Source organism: Thunnus thynnus, chromosome 20 (assembly GCF_963924715.1).
Source record: "Thunnus thynnus chromosome 20, fThuThy2.1, whole genome shotgun sequence".
Taxonomy (NCBI): domain Eukaryota; kingdom Metazoa; phylum Chordata; class Actinopteri; order Scombriformes; family Scombridae; genus Thunnus; species Thunnus thynnus.
The window spans coordinates 14,745,705-14,766,133 of NC_089536.1; the positions used below are offsets into that span (position 1 = coordinate 14,745,705).

The following is a 20,429-nucleotide window of genomic DNA, read 5'->3' on the forward strand; positions in this document are numbered from 1 at the left end:
AATTCAAATAAGACAATATGCTCATCTTTTACTTGATTACATATTTTTTTTCTTGTCAGCTTGAACACTTTTTCAACCACTCTATTGTATGGTCAACGTGTTCAGCCAGTGTTAGCCTACTGTACATCATACTGACTACAGACAATGATCATTAAGTCCACAAGAGATATAAAGCCAAAAAAAAGTGCTGAATTCCAAATGGGAGAATATATGGGAACTCTGCAATCAGACAACCTCAAACAATTAAATCTGCTCTCTGGATCAGGCAGCTATACGCGTTAATCTGCAGCAGTGCTCTATTCAGCAGCTGCCTGACATATTAAGGCCGTGAGAAGTTATATCTAATTATTAGTATTGTCCTCAGTTATCTATCGGCTGGGTGGGTGTTGGGTTGGGTGACTGAGGCGGTCACTCTCCTCCCCTCGCTGTTCACTGAGATAAGAGCTGAAAAACCACAAATGTATCAGAAAAACACTTCAGTTCACCCTCAGCTTCAAGGACTGACGGTTTTACAATGACTGAATCAAACCCATTGTAAGTATGCCGAACTCTCTGTATTCAGTTTTGTTTGTTTTTTTCAAGTTAGTAAAAAGCAGTAAAATTGACTGAATACGGATTGAATATGCAGGAATATCAGTGCATGAAAATGTCTTCTAGTGATAAGAAGCAGGAAGAGGACGAAGGTGGCAGTGTAAAGAAGAGTAAGAAGAAGCAAAAGAAGCAAGATACTTGGAAACCAGAGGGGCCCAGAGACCCATTTGCAATGGTTTGTGTCTTTGTACGAGTGTGAGTGCATATATGCAGGTGTGTGTGTGTGCTTATTTGTGGGGGCACACACTTTGAAATTTGTGCTTAGATGTTTTGTATCTGTTTTTCACTGCAGGCATCTGTACTCAAGCTGGTTCATGCTTTTGGATGACAATCAATTTTCTATCTTCTTAGGGGGGATTATTAACCTGTCCTTTCCCTGCCCTGTTTTAGCTGGACTCTCTGCCAGAAAAGAAGCAGCAGGAGATCCAAAAAGCCCTCCATCTCTTCTCCTTCGGTTCGATTTTACCCAAAACCATGCAGCAGGCCAGGAAACACACATACCAATTCTGGGACACACAGCCTGTCCCCAAACTGGGTAAGAAACAAGTCATCTTTTATCAGTACAAAAGCACTGGCTCCAACACCAGTATTGACTGTGCAAATACTGTATTACAACAGTTAGGACTAAATGCATCTTTTGAATGTTTTGAAATCTACATTGTTTACACCAACCTTCAAGCTACTTCTTAATTTTTTTAATCTTAAATCCTTAATTTTTTTTTGGCACATTCCTATCTTTCACAGCATATCACTACCAACAACTGTGGGCAGAAATGTGTATCATATTACCTTTGGTTGTGGTGTGTATGACTGTGTTACAAAAGACAGGACCCGCTCATAAAAATGTTGATGAGTGGGTCCTGTCCATAGACTGTAAAAAATAATGGATGTAGCCACTGTGAATTCACCCATTGGTTTGTGGTTTCCCATTTTGAGAGTTTGCATTTTGACCATTTTGGATTTTTGGAGCCAGAAGTGACAATATTTGGAAGAGAGTGGAGAGCTAACCTTAGCGCTAGCTGCTAGCTTGGTTAGGCGCATTTACAGTCTGTGGTTAACTGTCATAATGCTAATGCTACTGCTAAAGCAAAAAACAGGCTTAAGACCATTAAAACAAAATGTACTTACCGGAAAAAACTGAACATCTGACTCCTTAGAGGGTCTGTTAGTAAATCCAAATGCTGAACAAGACTTTTTTTAAGTGACCAAAATGTTACAATTAACTTTCATGAACTGAAAACATAATGAAATAGCGATGGCTACGGCTACACTTATACTCTGTGAATCTGGAGGAAGGTGGAGGAATTTGAGAAACGTCAAAGAAACATCATGGTTATGTTACCTAACCAATGTTGACACAGTAGTAGCCACTTGCCTGTGACAGCATCCATCTGTCACCCAAAGCGGCCATGCCTTTCATTAAGCATAACTTTAAGACTTAATGAAATTTAAACGGGTGAGTTATATAAAAATTCATCCCCCGTACAGTTGTCATGAACACGGAAATATGCTATAGAGACCAAAACCGTCTTTTGTTTCAGGCTGCAAGCATGTTTATTTGTGCTGTAAAGTGGAGCATTTTAACATGTGGGCCGATTGGGGATTGACTCAGTTTTGGAGCCAGCCTCAAGTAGCCATGCGCGAGAAGTGCAGTTTTTGGCACTTTTGCTTTGACTTCATTTCTCAGCCCTGGAGGTAGCCATTTGGTGCTGTCTGTTGTCGAAAATTACACAGGATACCTTTACCTTATTATTTTGTATACAGGATACAAAATAATAATGCCAACTAGCCCTCTAATTCTCTGTCAACATTGTTAATATAAAAACAATACAGTATATACATTTTAAAAAGTAACTTTCAAAAGTATATCAGCCACTATCATTGAAATATTGAGAATCAAGTTATGTGTACCTTACTTTCTTTTTGTCTTGTGTCCTCAGGTGACAGTATAACAACTCATGGCCAAATAACAGAGGGTGAAGCCAGTGTCCGTAAGGAGCCCTATTCTCTACCCCAGGGTTTCTCATGGGACACTCTGGACCTGACCAGCCCTACAGTGGTAGGTAATATAATTTTGATGTAGTTTACAGGTATTTAATGGTTAATTTTTAGGACATATTACAGATTTTACAGGAATTTGTTACAAATTATAGGAAAAACAGGAAAAAGAAAAATTAAATAATAAATATAAATAAATAAATAAATAATAAATTAGACTCTTAACAATTCTCTAACTCATAGAAAATACATAGTTTAACTTTTTTCCACAATTTTTCTTATAATTTGTACCAAATTCCACCACCCTTCCTGTAAAGGCACCGGCTACGGCTACGGAACCGGTGCAATGATTTATCGACTATCCGTGCCAGTAGTACACAGGCTGTTGGGCTGAACTGGTTTTCTGTACTGATAGTGGTTTGTTCTATTGGTTCGTAAACACAATTTTAACAGGAGGGGAACTTTATTCGAGGCGGCAACAGACTTTGACACTGGACCTCTTGTAGTCCACTAACCAGACATTTTTTACTGTCACATTGGGCATTTTAGTGCTGTTAAATAGGACATTTTAACCAGATTTTACTGTTTTAATCCAAACCATGATCTTTCCTTAACCGTAACCAAGTGGTTTTTGTGCCTAAACTTGACCATTTTAACCCAAACCATGGGAACGATTGGTGTATCACCTGCAAGCAAAAACGTTCCTCCATTTTGAAACAATTTGAAACAATGCATAATAATTCCGTACCAATAATAAATGGACTATTGACACTAAAGAATCTGTACTAACGGCCACTTCCTTCTGTAAAATGTCCTAAAAATTAACAGTTTGATACCTGCAAATTACTCTGAAAATTTCTGGGAAATTAGTATAAACTTAACGGACCTGTAAAATAAAGCATTATGCAGCGGTAAGTTACTGTATGTTGAACATCATTAGACACCACATATATGTCTATCAGAGTCTAGACTGAGAAAGTAACTGGTTTATCTCTACATTCTTTCCAGGATCACAGAATATAGTGATGGAAATATCTGTTTCAAAGATGAGAGGTGTATTTTGGTAGAAGTTTTCCTTGCTGAGGCAGTCCTTTCTGCCCACTGCAAGGACAGTGAGATTTAGGAAAAAAATGCTTTGAAGGTCAGAGACTGAAATCCAAGCTACTCAATACTTTCCTAACTATCCTTTCAGTTGAAAGAGCTATGCACACTACTGAATAACAACTACATGGAAGATGATGACAACACCTTCAGATTTGACTTCTCTCTTGAGTATCTGCGATGGTACGTGTCACTTTTGATTTCAAGATTTTGAGTATATATTAGGAAAACTTTCTTTCTTAACCTTTTATTCATCTAGTGAATGACCAAGTGCTTGTGCTCTGTTTCAACACCTTGTGTAACGTTCATACACATTCACACCTTGAAACTGCTCAGTTCAACTGCTACATATTTATTTCAGTCTCCGGGTGTCTTGAAAGGACTGGATCCCGCAGCGTTCTCCCACTTGACCTTCGAATCCAACCTTTCAATGCACCCTATCAGTAATAAACCTGCTACTGTAATCTCTTTGCTTCTGCCTGCCTTCAAAACATAATAACATTTACTTTGAAACAAGTAATTAACATTAGCATTCCAGGAACTTGCACAGGTCCTTGGCCCTGAGGACAAGTAAAACTGCAGAATTCATTCAGTCAAGTCTTCCTACGCTCATCTCTTTTAAACTACCTAAATTACATTTATTCACTGTCATATTGCAAACAGATTCATTCTTTTCCTCTTAAGGGCTTTACAGCCTCCGAACTGGCTGGCCCAGTGGCACTGCGGTGTGAGAGTAGATGCCAATAAGAAGTTAGTGGGCTTCATTGCTGCCGTTCCTGCAGACGTCCGCATATATGAAACGTGAGTAGCTTACAAACATATAGATGTGTTTTTATATGAAATCAGCTTCCAACCAAACTGTGGCAATTTTCCTGCAAATGTCTCAAAGTAAATGCTCAAAACGTGTTCTGCAGGGCGAAGCGGATGGTACAGGTCAAACTCCTGTGTGTTCATAAGAAGCTGCGCCTCAAGCGGATGACTCCGGTTCTGATCCGAGAGCTCACCAGACAAGTCAACCAGCAGGGCCTCTACCAGGCTGTCTACACAGCTGACATAGTGCTGCCCACACCACTGAGCTCCTGCAGGTAGTATCTGCTTCACAGGATTGATTCATGTTTCATTTCAAGGCAAAGTGAGGCTCCAATTCTCAGTTTAAGCATAAACATGAATGAAAATTTGTAGATTCTTTATCTGGTGATGGGTGTTACTTTACCCTCCAGTAAATACCACGTATGCAGTTACTGTTTTTAGTGTATATATGCTAATTCTTCTAAACAAGAACCTTTATACTACAAATTAGCTTCAGCTAGATTCCCAATGCATTACTTCTTTTGCATCTTGCTTCATGTGTAGCAATGTCTACCTGCTCTGTCCATGATCATGAATAAACAAATTCTTTTAGATACTGGCAACGACCTCTGAACCCCCGTAAGATGATGGAGGTCAACTATCCAGGTGTGAGACGAGACATGAACCTGCAGAGAGCTCTCAAATTCTATCGTCTCCCTGAGGTTAGTTTGTGCTGCCACCTAGAGGTGAAAATCTTTAATGCCACTATAGTCTCACATTGACCTCATAACACCTGACAACATTTCAGCTGACAGATGTATACAAAATATTTAAAGATATTTATTTTAAACGACATAAATTCCTTGTAATAGCACTTACTGTGAGTGTGTTTTTTCCTGTCCTGCTATTTCTTTTCTCCACTTTCTCCAAGGTGACAAAGACAACTGGCTTGCGCCCTATGACCAAAGAAGATGTTCAGGGGATACACTCACTTCTCCAGGAGAATCTCTGCAAGTTTCACCTCAGCCCCATCTTGTCTCTGCTGGAAGTTGAGCACTGGCTGTTGCCGAGGGAGAATGTGATTGACACCTATGTAGTGGAGGTCTGACCTTATAGTATACAATTTACTGTTAATTCCTTTGAAGTGGGAAAACCATTTAAACATAAATGAATGCAGTAGTTATGTCATAGACTTGATCCAGCTCCCCTCCTCACATACAGGGTGATGATGGTACACTGACAGACGTGGTGAGCTTCTACAGCGTCTCCTCCAAGGTGCTGAATAATCTGGTCCACACCAACCTGAGAGCAGCTCATCTCCTTTACATTGTACCTACTGCCACAAACCTGGTGGACCTCATGGAGGACACGCTGGTCCTGGCTAAATCTGTGAGTATGTCAGAGTAAAAATCGCATTCATTTAAAAACTGTACAAAGTAATCAACTTTAAGAGCCGTTCAAGAAGTTAAAAGACACTCAGAACATTAAATGCCAACAGAATAGACATCAATACACTTAAAGAATACATTCTTTGTGTTTTTGTGTGTGTGAATAGTGACAAAATAAATGCTTTTTTCCTCTTACTCACAGAAAGGTTTTGACATCTTCATTGCTCCTAATGTCATGGATAACAAGAGTTTCCTAGAGAAGCTCAAGTTCAGCATCAGTGACAACAGCCTTCATTACTACCTGTACAACTGGATGTGTCCTAACATGAGTCCAGACAAGGTACTCAATATTCAAATTGTCAAAGGCCAAAGTCCTCCATACCATTTCGCTGATAGATGTGGTTTTTTGCCAGTTTGCTTTTGATTTTTATCTCATTAGAGTACTGGTCATTTAAGCAGTTTTGTCTAAGTAAAACAAGTGGGAGAATGCCTTAAAACACTGCAATACACTTGCAAAGTTACCTTTTCAGGTTAACTGAATATCAAAACACTCATGAAGAAACTAAAAAATACATGTCTGAAATTGGTTTTAGATCCAAATATGTGGCAATGTCAAGATGCATGAGGATAGATGAAGCAGAGCAACTGAAATTCACGGTCTAATCTAGATTCATGAAGCTGTATACTTTCTTTTATTGTTCTTTTATTGGTGGAATTGATGTCATTACAGCTGAAATATCATTCTGATATTTGCAGCAAATTGTGACCTTTACTAAAACAGTAAATGCAAACACCACAGGTAAAATGTAGAAATGCAAAGTACGGCAGCACTGTAAATTTTTGTATGTTCACTGAAGTCAGTTGTTTACCAGTTCATTGTAACGAGGTGTGTGTTTTACAGGTGGGCTTGGTGTTACCCAACTAACAGGTAAAGAGATGACAGAGTGGTGAAGATGAAGTGACCAGAGAGATTGGTGGACATCAAACTGCTCTCCAATTTGAATTTGAGTTTTAAATATAATCTGACAAACAACAATATACACAAATCAATGAAAGAAATAAAGATAAAATTCCATTCGTAAATACATTCATCATCTGGCTGTCAGTTATTCACTGGGTTCAGCATTTCTGTGACAGGAAAAGATTGTTTCTGACATGATATGGAATTGATTAAACATATTCAAGCAGTTCTGAAAATGCACCCTGTGTGTGTGTGTGTGTGTGTGTGTGTGTGTGTGTGTGTGTGTGTATGTGTTTGTGGGTCTCTGGGTATTTCAACAGGCAATTCACATAACCTCTGGTGACATGACACTTAATATTAGTGCGACCAATACACAGATTTGATTAGAGGACAAGATCATTAATCATTCTCACTCAAGCACATGTACACAGGAGCAAACACACACATACACACACACAAAAACACAATCTAATATGCACACATACAATCTGTGTTTTGGTGTGCAAAGAAATCCAATTTCAGCGTGCATGCATAATGTCAGGCATAAATGCAATCAAGTTAAATCCCATTTAGGCATGATACAAGATGTATATGAAAATCCGGAAGAAATGTCTCTGTGGGTTTAACCCTTTACAGAATGTTCACAACCAAAGCTTAAGTAAACTTGTAAGGAGTAATTTTTTAACACTCTTGCCCTGAAAAAAGTCAAAACCTGCTACTAACCACATCATTTTAGACTTATTACTTTACTTACTTCAGTTTATTTACTTCACTAACCTTTTCTGATTTACTGTGGAGAAAAGAAGAAAATCCGTTTGTTCATTGTTGGCTTATTACTGCATTGGGACATATAAAACCGCAATGTGCCTACATTTCCTCACTATTGAGCAACAGGGGGCGCTGCAGCCTTAAAGTTAACTGTCAATGCATCACATACGTCACCTGCTTTGCATTTTATTGCTAGGTGTGCAACAAACAAACAAAAATCAGATATAAACTAAGTGTGTGTTTATCGTGTGTGCTGGACACAGACAAAGAGGCATAGATGCTAGTAAATCTGGTGTTATGTTGCCTCCAAGTATAGCAATTATTAGTTTGGTTTACAACAGTTACAGCAGTTTACAGCAATACAATGGAATGATGTTGGTAAAAGTCTACCTTTCACATTCACAATTAATTTTAAAAAAGTATTACCAATGTACTCTTTTGTTTTTTTAAACATTAACGTGCAAGCAAAAAAATAATGTAACTGGGCCAAGTCGTGCCAAATCTAACTATTCAAAATCCAGTTTTTGGTTGGGAAAAAACAATGTTCTGCACTTCATTTTAAGGGGTCGCAAGCGAAAAACACCGGATCTATAGAACGTTTCTATATTAAAAAAAAAAAAAAAAAATGCATGCAAAATCCTCATCTGTGTGACGTATTCAGTCGTCAGATAACCGCAGCGTTTCACGTTGAAATGTAGAAGTATACAGTTAAACGAGAAGTTGCTGCTTTTAGGAGGCACCCAAACGCAACACACGCCTCAGTTTCGGCCAATCAGCAGCGAGAAGGCATTTTAAGTTTGAAGTGACTGAGACATGCCAACAGCTCGCACCGCAGCCTCTGCTCTGCGACGGTAAAGGATGAGTCAAGGAAACCAAACTGTTTTCTAACGAAGACAAGGGTAAAATTATTTTCTTTTTTTCTCCTCCTCTCATTGTCGGCGAGGACTAGCTGTCGCCGGCTGAACGTTAGCTAACATTAACTGCCGACTTCCAACGACTCAACTGCCTCAGGTTAACGTTAACATTGGTACGAACTTTTAAAAACACAGCGAGTGTGCTGTTAAAAGTTAAAGTTTACTCTTGTTTCGTCGTATTTTGTTTGAACAGCTGTCTCACAAGCGTCTCTAGATAAAACTTCAGTGGATGTTGTGTCTGCTGACGCATAAGCTGACCTCCATTGCAGGTATGTTATGTTCCGTTCGCAGTTTGTGTTGTAGTCAGCATGTTGTTGCAGTATGACTTAACGAAGCTGTCACTTACATTGATTAACCTAAAAGCATTAGCGCGAGCTAAAGGCTTCCTGTGAGCGATTGTAAGGAAATGCTCAAATGTACCAGTAATGTTTTGTCGCCATACAGTATTACAACAAGGATATGATGTCGAAACGTTGTTGTAGGCACACTCAAGCAGCTGTCATTGCATTAGTCAGTGTTGTTTCCTTCCTTAATTATTAGCCTAGTTCTCACGATACAGTAGTTAGACTGAAGCAAATCGTACTTATTTTTCAACCCACTTCCTTAACAGGTTGCATTTAAAAGAGCCTACTTACTGTTTGTACCGTTTTGTTGAGGCAACTATGAACTAGCGTTAGCCTATATCCTGCAAGCAAATGCTCCGTTGTATGATCACTTTTTTTGTTCGAGGCAGTCCCTGTGTGACATATCAAGTGACTGCACGTCCAAACCAGCTGGCTTTATCCTTTCACCCCCCTGTCTTACTTTGGACTTACAAATTGGTCAACAGAGACTACTAGAGTGGGTAAGCAAGACCAATCTCTAAACGGCTCTCTGAGAGAGAGAGAGAGAGAGAGAGAGAAGTAATGTGGCAGCGCTAGAGAGCTGGCAGAGAATAGTTTGGAATCAAAGTCATGTTTATCTGTGTCAAACTGCCCCAGCTATGCAAACACTTGCAACCTGCTTGGGTAATGTGTACATTGAGGTGGATGAGATTTGCCTGATTAATGTTTATATATGGTGATTGTACTCTTTGTGAGCCTGTGTTTACTCAGTGAGCATTTCTTTCAGCAATCATTTTCCTATGATTCTAGCCGGCCCTGACTCTTATCACTTTCCACCAGCCTGTGAATTTAAATGTTTATATTTAGAATAATGTAATGTTAGGTGGAAAAAAAACACATAACTTGACGTTAATTACACTGTATCTTCAAAATGCACTGTGTAAAAGTGTAAGAGACTGTGTACTTACTATCTTCCGAAAACCGCTATATATTTCTTTTAATTGTGTGCTGCCAATCATTTCAAAAGTTATTTTTTTTCTCAAATGGTGTATATAATGAAAGGAATTGAAGTTTCGTATCCATGGGCTATGGTATTTGAGGCTTGCCAGACTGTAATTTTCCCACTGTAAGGCATCTCGTCGTTCTGTGTCACAACAGGCTTCCCAAGACTGTCCTCACCCAAGCTGGTGTTGAGCAAGACAAGAGAGAAGAGTACTGATGCGTGCCTTGATAAAACACACTCAGTGTCTGTGTGTTAAGTACTGAGCAGGACAGCACATGTTTGTGTTTCTGTTGAACTCATTAATAACACAGCATGCTGCTTTGTGTTAATGTTATCAGCAAGTTGCCGGACAAAGCGCAGTCCCCTCTGAGCATTTTCCAGCATGTGCACAGCAGTTGGACCAGAATGTGTCCAAGCAGGGAGTGGCTTTTGTCTTGCTTTTTTTCTCTCTCTCTCTCTCTCCTCAACACACTCTGCTGCTCTTTACCTGCCTTTTCTTTAGGTCATGTAAAGATCCCAAACAGAGAGACAGATGCACCATTGTTGTTGAGGAGACGTGTGTGTTATGTAATTGTGGTAAGTGTTATCATTCACCTGAACGCCCCGTGTCAGTCTGGGGGCGGTGTTGTGTTGCCCATGCAGGGATCTTGTTACTCAACACTGGTGAGAGGACTTCGAGGGGGGGTGTGTGCTGCGGGTGAGGGCTCCAGCTGCAGAGACTTGTCTCGTTCTACACTGGAAAATCAACATGTTGTTCATTTAGCTGACGTTTTTCCTCAGAGCAGTTTGTCATGAGTGCAACTGTGGATCAAGTTTCAATTTCTTGATCACTAAAATCACAACAAGACAATAGCAAGGAGTACAAGGGGTGTGTTTTAAAAAAAAATCCCCGACATGTTCTCCAGAGAGATCAAGAATGAGCGTTTTAGATAAAGAAGGGGATTTTTAAAATATACTGTATATGATATTAACCTCTTCAGCTCAACAAGCTTCAGCTATGACTTACTTGATCCTCAAGCCTCTTGCTGTCTGGTAGCAGTATATTTATAACCACTTTTTGGCTGTTGTGAGAGGACTTTCCCTCGCTCTTAAAGCAGGCCTTTGTTCTGCACGTCCTGCTGCCGTTGTGCCAGCATGTTGTCATAAAGGTGAAACTTTGAGATTTTGTTTTGGGAGGTCAAAACTTCGACAGGTGTGTAAAGGACAATTTTATTGTGAGACCAACACGCCAGAATGACCCTGATGAAGGCCACAAGCGTATTTGTCTCAAAATAAACTTTTCCCAAGTGTTACCCACAATTTTGACTCCTCAAGACCAATTCTCGTCTCTGTGCACCTCAGAAACCTGCACACCTCATCTGTGCCAAAAATCCCTTCTCAGTTTTTATTCGGTGCACCGAGTAAATGTGCTTCCCACAGAGTGTTGCTTAGCTGAAAAGTAATTGAAGGGATGTAAAAAACCTGCTTGTTAAATTAGGATTGTAAATTAGATTTATATGGGTAATTAAGGTTTTTAACAAGCCTCTAAGAGGAGAAGCCCAAAATAAACACACTTGTGCATTGCCTCAGTTAAGTTCAAAATTAGTAAAGAATGACTTATGTCTATTTTGGATCAACATTTGATACTTTTGGTTTTGAATGCTTTCCTACATTACATATTCAGTCATTTGTCTTGATTGAATCTTGAAGTATTAATGCATTTCTGCAGCTGCAAAGATGGAAAGAAGGAGCAAGAGAGACTTCCCAGGGTTCTCTTTCTAATGAGCTTTTGTTTGTGGCCCTTCTTAGTTTGTGACCATATTATGAAGACTTAGGAATCTGTTTGATTGGTTAAAAGAAAAAGAATGTTTCAATCATTTTTTTTTTCGATCATCGTGGTATCATTGATTATGTTCTCGTCGTCTGGTACACAGCGCAGTGCCCTCCTCTCGCATGCATCAGAGAATGTTGGCACTGAATTGCTTTAAGTAAGACATTTAGTACGGTAGATATAGTTTCACATGGTCAACAAAATGTAATTCTCTTAATTCAGAGTTTCTCAGTCTTTAGCTTCGCCTACCTGTGTTACGTAACACTTAAGTAAATTTCTGCTGCTGAACTGCAGGCACAGTGTCCACCCACTCAGGCTTGTCTCTCCCCTCTCTCTGGGTCTGACCTATCCTCTCTCCTCAGCTCTCTGTAGGGTTGAATCCTGAGTGCACAGCCAAGAAGTTCTAAAGGACAAATATTTATACAAAGCAGAAAGGATGTGACAATGTGAGCAATAGGAACTCCACAGGGAAGAGTTTAGGGGTTGCCCTCAGGCTAATCTCCACTAAGACATATTTGTAAACGTTGCTAGCAGTTAGTGGACCGCTTCCAGCTTCAACACCGAGACGTTAACTGTATTTGGTCAGCAACCGCACAGCCAAGGCCCACTTCACTGACATTTTTAACCAGTGTAATATTTGCATGGCATATAAACATATGGTTATACTTCAGACTTTCATTTGATTTGCACACATATAATAGTTTCCATGCATAAGGGCAGCACAAGGCCCCCTTCCATACTACATTTCACTTTGTTTTAGCTCCGTGCCAGAGCAGAATTTCATCTGACACCATCGTCGACTGAAAATAAAGCCTTTTAGAATGAAATGTCAGAGAATGTTTTCAATCCTAAGTTCAAAACAAATGAGTTTTACGGTGACTTTTATGTCAACTAAGGTTTTATTGCCTTTATGTCCATGTGAGTCACAGATGTTGCCATGAAACATTGATTAATAAAACTTGCACAAACAAATGTGTCTTTGGTAAACCATGTGCAGGGATTAGTTTAAAGTGTTGTCTTTAAACACCGCAGCCCTGAATGCAAACTGCAAAGGGAGTTGTCTTGAATCAATCTTAATGTTTGCAGAGTGTGCTGCCCTCATTCGGTTTATTCTGTAAAATACAGTAGTTCGTACAATTATTCGTGTATCAACCAAGCTTTTGCTGTAGGGCCGTAAATGTCAGCTTCACAGGAATTGAGGAACCAGATGTACTTTCAGGTTGATTCCATGTGAATCATCTGTTAAGGAGAGTGGTTAGTTGATTTTTCACACCACGAGAAATATCAACCACAAAACACCGTCATTCACTGTCACTCAGCACGTTTCATTTAACGAACAATTAAACTGACCTTTAACCTATCATAGAGCTATGCGCCAAGAGGTAATATAGGTTGAATCCATTTCTGTGTAACCCAATAAGCAACAGGTTACATGCATCCTGCATATTTGAGACATATTTAAATAGACTTTTACTGCAAAGAGAATGGCAGATGGCCTTAATGGCTTCAGTCACTGTATTTTTCCACTTTAAAGAGTTTAGTTCATGTGGCATTAAATGGTTAATACCACTACTGTTAATACTCCATCTCTCAGCCATAACCCATCCCCCTGCAAGACAGGAGACCCCGTAACCCCTCAACCCCCTGCTCAGTAGCATTCCAGCTGGCCAGATGGTGTCTGCTCTGCACCGTGGACACCAGAGAGCTGAGAGAGAGAGAAACCCCATGAGCAGGATTGTCCGGGTGAGATACTCCACCCCACTGATCTCCCCGTCCCACCCCACCCCCCACCCCCCTCTCTCTCTCTCTCTCTCTCACTCTTCAGTCTTGTCTACGTCTTACAAGCGGCCATTCTGGGGATGAAGACCAGTTGACAAGCAGAAAAATCGCATTAGATGGTTTCTAAAGAGAAGCAGCTTTTCAGTTACTCTGTAGTGAACTGTGAGAGTTACAGTAGAAATCACTAGACTAATGTCGGTGTTTAGCACCAGATACTTTTTGACACCTGAAAATCATACTGAAACATACAGTACCAGTCAAAGGTTTGGACACACCTTCCCATTGAATGAGAAAGTGTGCCTTAACCTTTGACTGGTACTGTATATGTAAATCTGGATACCTGTAGGTGTAATTACATTATTATCTGAGGAATTCCTGTAATGTAAAGTGAAAATAAGGTGAGGTTTTGCATTTTCATTACATTTTCAAGCCACTGGTGGACCCCTGCAAGAGAAGTCTGTACTGTCAAATGTCTGCAGTCATTTCTTTGTCAATTTTCTTCCATGCTGGCAGTTTTTAATTTAGATTTTTGTACAAAAATGTGCATCTGTACACATTTCTCAGGGTTCAGAAACTAGTAAAATAAATGCTGGAAGTGTACATGGAAAAAGAAAGACAATACAACAAGCCATCATCAGCTTCTTCTTCTACTCATAGTTTAACTTAGTTGCCATGGCTTCAATTCAGTGTACTGACGAATGCCTTGGACAATTTGCACACTTTTCATTCTTTCCATCAAAAATTGGCGAATTCAGTTGAAGTGAAGTGTTGCTGGAGCAAGGCAATGCTTTCCGTATGTCAGTGTGTAACAAGGGTAGCCATTGGTGTGAGAATAGGTGCTTTAACTGTAGCTACTACATCTGCCCTATAAAAAAAAAAAAACAACAAAAAAAACAGTGCGGGTGTTTGTTTTCTGGCCTGCATTAACTCTTTGAAAGGAATCCAATGTAGCACATTGTGTGTTTTGTGTGTGTGCGTGTATGCATGCATATGATCTCCTAGCTAGATAAAGCCCCATAAACCCCACCCTTCCCACTCCACACTCCAGCCTCCATTATTGTTGGAGAGCCGGTGTGTGTGTGTGTGTGTATTCCTGTCAGCCTGTTTTTGTGATTCTTCAGTGTCAGTGTGCTCTGCAGTGCATGTGTGTGTTTGCTTTCCCATACGTCACATTTAATGGCTCCTTTTGAATGCAGCAAATAGAAAGCCGGAAGGCTGGGACAAAGAGCTAGTCTGTAAATAAAGGAAAAATAGAGGAAAACACACACAAGCTCTTCTGTGTAAAACCTCAAAGCCTTATTGAGTTTGATTTACATAGGCTGTTGTCCCCCTTGACAAAGATTTCAAGGAGAGGAAGCAGCACACCTTCTTAGCCTGGTGACAATGGTAGCTCCGCCTCAAGCAGGTCAGTACAGTTTTTACAGTGTCAGTTACCAAGGCAAGCAGAGTGCAGGCATGAGTACCCAGGGGTTGTTATGTCAACTGCCTCATGGGTGACTGGCTCCAGTCAGCAGGACTTCTGGTAAAAGGGATTTGAGGGAGTTTGTGTCTGTGTGAGAGAATGAGGATGGAGGGAGGGAGAGGCAGAGATGGATTAGTCTCAGGCCATGTTTTTGCCCCATCCTCCTCCTCCTCTGTAGCAGCAGCGGATCTTGTCCTCCCTCCGCCCCCGTACCACCAGACTGGGGCCCCTTGGCACCCTGGAGACACATGCCCCACAAAAGCCATCACATCCACCCCCACAAAAGCCCTTTCTGCCCACCCTCCTTTCCTTCTCTTTTCCTCTTTCCCCTGCTCTGACCTCTGCACAACTCTCTCCATTCTCTTGTTGGACCCACCCCTCTTCTTCTCTGGACTCTTTTCATCCTCCTTCCCTTTATTTTTTTGTATCCTCATCCACCCTGCATACTCCTCTTCCTCCTTCCACTGCTTTTCCTTCCTTTGTTGCTTCAACCCCCTTCCCCCACGTTTCCTTGTTTCCTCACCGCTCAGAGCCCGGGAAGAGTTGAGTCATGTGAATGAAGGGCCTTTGCTGTGTTACACAAACACATCCCTCCTCTCAGAATCATCCTTTGAAGCACTCTCTCTTAATGGAGGCTCGTTTCAACAGGATGAAGTGTTCTACTCTACGATTGCAATTAATACGTCATTCTGTCTGCGGTTGCAGGCAGGATACTTAAACCACCTTAACTGCTGAAAGATTGCTTTTTTAATGAGAAGCACATTGGCCGCTCAGTATGTGGTTGATTATTGTATGCGGGTGGCTTCAAAAACGGTGACACACACTAGACCCGCCCCCTCCCCAGCTGTTTTCTGATGCATTTGTTTGGTTGAATTGATTGGTTAGAGGCCAGTGCTTTATATATAGTATGTGGAAGATTTAGTTATTGGATTAGGGACTGGTGACCTGTACTCAGGCCTATCTGCTTTTACTGGTTGGTCACATGACCTGGTTGCAGTCATACACACCCATGTATACCAATATGCAGCACACATACAACACACACACACACACAGGAGTTGAAACAAAATCAGTCTAGTATGAGAGGTAAGATGTTAATGTGATGTTTTTCTTTAACCCTAGGTAGGATTTTTTGTGGTTTTCTGTAGACGGCAGTAGTGACACTAAGATGTAGGATAGTTGGGGATAAACATAATGTTACTAAATGAGTCCATTTAGAACCTCAAAGTGATGAAACAATGTTTTGAGAGTCACTCAGATATTGTGCAGTCAAATTGTTGCTTGATTCTGCAATAGAGAGTGTACGTGTACTTCCATGTTTTGTGTTGCTCTTTTATAATCCCTGAACTTGCCTCAAAGGAACTTCTATAAAAATGGACCGTCTTTTTTTTTTTTTGCCTGCTGTGTCCACAGTCTGTGCACTGGCACCTGGTTTTCCCAGTGCAGCAAAGTTTCCACTCTCCACCCTCTTCCCACATGAAGAATGTGTGTCAGGAGCTGGCTGTGTCTTTAACTGCCTCCTCTCTTTTTGTACCGTCAAGGAAAGTTGGTGTCTGATGCTTGTGGTGGAGTCCTGAAGGTTTACAGTGGCAAATTGTTGCCATAATACAAATTTTGTTGCTGCTGAACAGATACCTTGTGTACTGTACCACAAGCTTGCAGAGGTGTACTTCTTGAACCTAATGATTGTCAAAATGCTTGCAGTTTCAGTTTGTAATTCTCACCAGTGTCGACCAAAGGTTTCAAGATAAGATAAAAGATTAAAACAGGAGACTGATGACAGAATTCCATCAAAGCTAAAGTGAAACAATGCTGAGAAATTCTCAACACCGATTATTGTATAACAAATAGTGGCAGGACACATTTATACACTTGTTTGTATATTGTTGGTAGTTTTCTGCATTCCTTTAGTTCTGTGACCCCTGACTTGTAGGGAGCTGTGGGTTAAACTTAAAGGCTGACACAAGACCTTAAATGTTTGCTAAACAAAGCTTGCATGCACAGACTGGATCCGGGCCTGTTAAGTCACCATGGTATCTATCGCTTTGCCTCTTCAAGCTTTAGTTTGGGTGTTGCTCACTTGAAGAGAAAGCCCCTGAATTTTTATACAGTCAAGATCCCCTACCTTCCCCATGTAAATCCACTGTTTATGAGTAGGGTGTAGTCTGCATTCCTGCTCTGTCCTCTTGTGTGGACATGTGAATTCTGAAAAAAAAAAAAAAAAAAAAAAAAAAAATATGCAGACCGGTGTGCTACAGGTCAGCTATTGCCTCCGAGGTGGCTGTCTGTCTGAGCCTGTTGCTTAATGTTTATGCTTCCTATGGACGTGTGTGACAGTTTTTCTTTTCCCATCACCAAGTTCTTTCTGTGCTTTGTGAACTTTGTGTTCACTTTGAGCCTGCTGCACAGAGGGATGTTGATAGAACTCCTTTTTGGCAAGTAAAGAGATTTATCAGTGAATAACAAAGTACTCTAGCCAGTAATGTGTTGAGAATTGAAGGACATCACATATTAAATCAGCTTTGAAATGCCTTGGTTGTTGCAACTTCTGCATTTGTGGTATATTGCAGGTGTTAGTAGGCCTAAAACAGGTATTATGTAATCTACAGTAAATGCTTATAATAGCAGGAAGAGTAAGTGTTTTTTAAAAACATGACCATTGAGGAGCACTTGGACTTACAAGAGGAAATGATGACGTTAAATCCGATACCGTGTTAAGTGCAAAGGGGATGCGTGGCTGTTGAACCCATCCAGTGTTTCCTTACTGCTGTAACCAATCTCTTCTCGTAAGAGCATTCTGGACATTTGCCAGGTTTATGAGCAACATTTCCTGATTTAATTGAGCTTTTATGAAGGAGGATATGGGGCACAGTCAGGAAGTGACACACTTGGCCTTTGTTGAGACAGATCTTCCTCTCATAGCCAGTAACATTTCCCAATGGACAACAAAAGGTCAGAGAACACCCCAGCGATTAGAAACTGAGGATTCGCTTTGTTTACATGCCCTAGAGGAACAGAAATAATATTACTCACATGAATTAGCAGGTAGGACTGGCATAATTACATATTGTGCAAGACAGACGCACTGTTATTGGTGAAAAAATAATTGAAGGAAGCTGCTTGTGCTCATTTTTCCCATTCTGTTCATCAACAAACCTTTTAGTTGTGATAAACGTGACACTGAGCGCCTTTTTAGGACTGTCAGACTAAACAATCTCATTTATCTACTTTCATCTAATGCAAATGAAACCAACTTTATCTTGGACTGGATCAATACTAGCAGATAAGATTTTATTCAAAGCCCTCTGAGTGTGTGTTGATCCTGCACGTTCCTGCTCGCCCCGTATGTCTTTATTTCTGGAGAAATAACCATAAATAGGTAAAGACACCTTGGGTTGTTTTGGCAGTGATAAAACAACTACCAAAACAAATATTCTTGGGTGAGTTCACATTTGCTGATAGGGGTGATGATTTTTAATGTATGACTCACTTTTAGTCCCTGTTGTTGCTTAAAATAACAGTGGTAGCTTCCAAACAAAGCAACTCTATGTTCTGGGTCTCCATGGACAAGCTTTAGCGTACTGTTTAGCACTCCTTTTATAGGTAGTGACCTAGGTGAATTATGTAATCGTGTGCATACTCCTGAAATCAACATCCAGCCTCAGGATCCTTTTGCCTTCATAAGGAAATTCACATGAATTGGAGTGACATGTTTGCGTTTAAAACATCTGTATTAGGTTTTGATGAGAAAAATGGCAGTTAAAATAACTGCAAGTCCCATAACATGCGTTGCTTATTGAGTTGTAGAGTTCTTGAAGGCTTAAGGCTGGGTAGTAGTGGATTTACTGCTACCAATTGATTAGGCCTGCATATTTAATAGGCCATTTGGTTTTCATATTATGCAGTAAATTCCATTTAAAAAGCTTTAACCCCATCTGATCCCAGGTACATTCCCAGAATATGTTCTAGTTTCTTTTCTGGCCAAGTTTAATTGGCCATGGATACTTGTAGCTGGACTCACTGGAATTGAAGTGACCAATGCTGAATTGTTAATTTAACAAACAGATGGTGAATTGTATTTTTTTTTCTTTTTCTATATAGGGTAAAGCATACATTTCCCAGTGTGTAAGTGTCTCGTTCATCTCCAGGCTTATAACAAGGACCAGGTGACATGTAATCATCCAACAGTTACAGTTTATAAACTGCATTGGAGGCAATGTGGTCCCTTGTTGTTTAGCCAAGCACTGTAATGTTTGGTTGAGGAGGGATGAGAGAGGTCGAGGTAGAGACTGACACACACACACACACACACATTCATGCACACACGTCCCCTGACACTGATTTCCTGTGTAATTTTCGAAGCCATATTTTTTGATGGGGACCAAGAGTTCGAGGTTGTTCTTTTTTTTGCAGCCCAGCAGGTGGTCACAGGTCAGAGGGAGTGCCCCGGAGATTTGTTCAAGTTTGTCATTATTACAGAAAAGGTTCTTGGAGTCAGCTCATTTATTATATTACATTGCCCAGTGGGGGTGGGAATGACGGATGAACTCACAATACGATACTATCACAATATTCTTTCCACAATAACGATATATCACAACAAAGGCAATTCTGTGATACACGATATGTCACACACACAAAAACTACGATATATCACAATATCTATAACTGAAGAAGAAAGGAAAAAAAATATTTCAAAGAGCAGGAAATAGTCAGATAATGTACAATGCTAGCTAGCTCAGCTACAACACAAGTACCACACAGAAACTTTTACAAAGGGCCATGAACGTGCTTCTGGTGACTGTCAAAGCTCCAGCAGACTCTTTGTATTTCCATTACAGACACTTAGAGTCTAACAGCAGCTGCTCATGGCTACTGTTATTTTGGTTGCATTTCTTCTCCGTTGGCACCTACAGTTGCCATCCATCTCACTGTCACCAGTCTGTTCAGCACCTCCATAAGGAGGTGGAGGGTAGTGGTGAGCCAAAGTAGCTGAATCAATTCTGAGTGGTCCTAAAAAAAAAATGTTTGGATACTTGACAACAGTGTATTGATAACATATCACAAGTAGAAATATCAGGATATATTTTGTCCCCTATTGTCCAGACACAGCTCCCCCTTTTATATTTTCTCCATACCTCTGTTCCTGGCCATAAATGTGAGCGTTTACGCGCTGAATTAACTCTTACCCTGCATTTGGAGGGATGCACAGGGCAACATTAAGCCCCTCTAACATACAGTAAATACACCTCCATCTGTTCATATCCCTCTTGGCCTTCTTTTTTGGCTTTCTTCAGACAGAAGCCCCAAAGCATCGTAAGCATACTTGTGCTGTGAGAAATGTCTGTGGAAAAGCCCTTGTGCTTGGTGTGGAACAATCAGAAACTGCACACACATAATTTTTTACTGCTGTTGTCAGCTGGCGATGCGTTTAAGCGAGTGAAATTTTCAAGACCTCTGCAGCTGAGCCATATGTGGTTTTCTGCTCTGTGAATACTTAATGGAACAAAATGAGCTCAACTCAACCTCCTAATTTTTACCT

The 20,429-nt window shown here is 40.4% G+C and overlaps 2 protein-coding genes across 5 annotated transcripts in view; both read left to right on the forward strand.

The window, feature by feature from the left end:
- Positions 1 to 427: 427 nt before the first annotated feature.
- On the forward strand, positions 428 to 6,954 carry LOC137172694 (glycylpeptide N-tetradecanoyltransferase 1-like). The gene is made up of 12 exons (XM_067577266.1): positions 428 to 534; positions 658 to 766; positions 982 to 1,126; positions 2,532 to 2,650; positions 3,782 to 3,873; positions 4,375 to 4,491; positions 4,605 to 4,775; positions 5,093 to 5,201; positions 5,411 to 5,581; positions 5,701 to 5,868; positions 6,070 to 6,207; positions 6,769 to 6,954. The coding sequence occupies exons 1-12, from the start codon at positions 515 to 517 to the stop codon at positions 6,790 to 6,792; spliced, it is 1,383 nt and encodes a 460-aa protein (XP_067433367.1). The 5' UTR covers positions 428 to 514; the 3' UTR covers positions 6,793 to 6,954.
- A 1,399-nt stretch (positions 6,955 to 8,353) lies between these two features.
- svild (supervillin d) overlaps positions 8,354 to 20,429 on the forward strand; it is a 45,144-nt gene continuing 33,068 nt past the window's right edge. Inside the window, exons 1-2 of one of the 4 annotated variants that reach the window (XM_067577263.1) lie at positions 8,358 to 8,495; positions 8,704 to 8,779. The gene's annotated coding sequence lies outside the window, so the exon portion shown is untranslated. The other 3 variants (XM_067577264.1, XM_067577262.1, XM_067577265.1) reach the window with 3 other exon arrangements.

Excerpts from the sequence above, each read along its gene's own strand:
- LOC137172694 (XM_067577266.1), top strand. The coding sequence starts at position 515 with ATGACTGAATCAAACCCATT. Across the intron at positions 4,776-5,092 it reads ACACCACTGAGCTCCTGCAG|ATACTGGCAACGACCTCTGA; the intron begins GTAGTATCTGCT and ends AAATTCTTTTAG. Across the intron at positions 5,202-5,410 it reads AATTCTATCGTCTCCCTGAG|GTGACAAAGACAACTGGCTT; the intron begins GTTAGTTTGTGC and ends ACTTTCTCCAAG.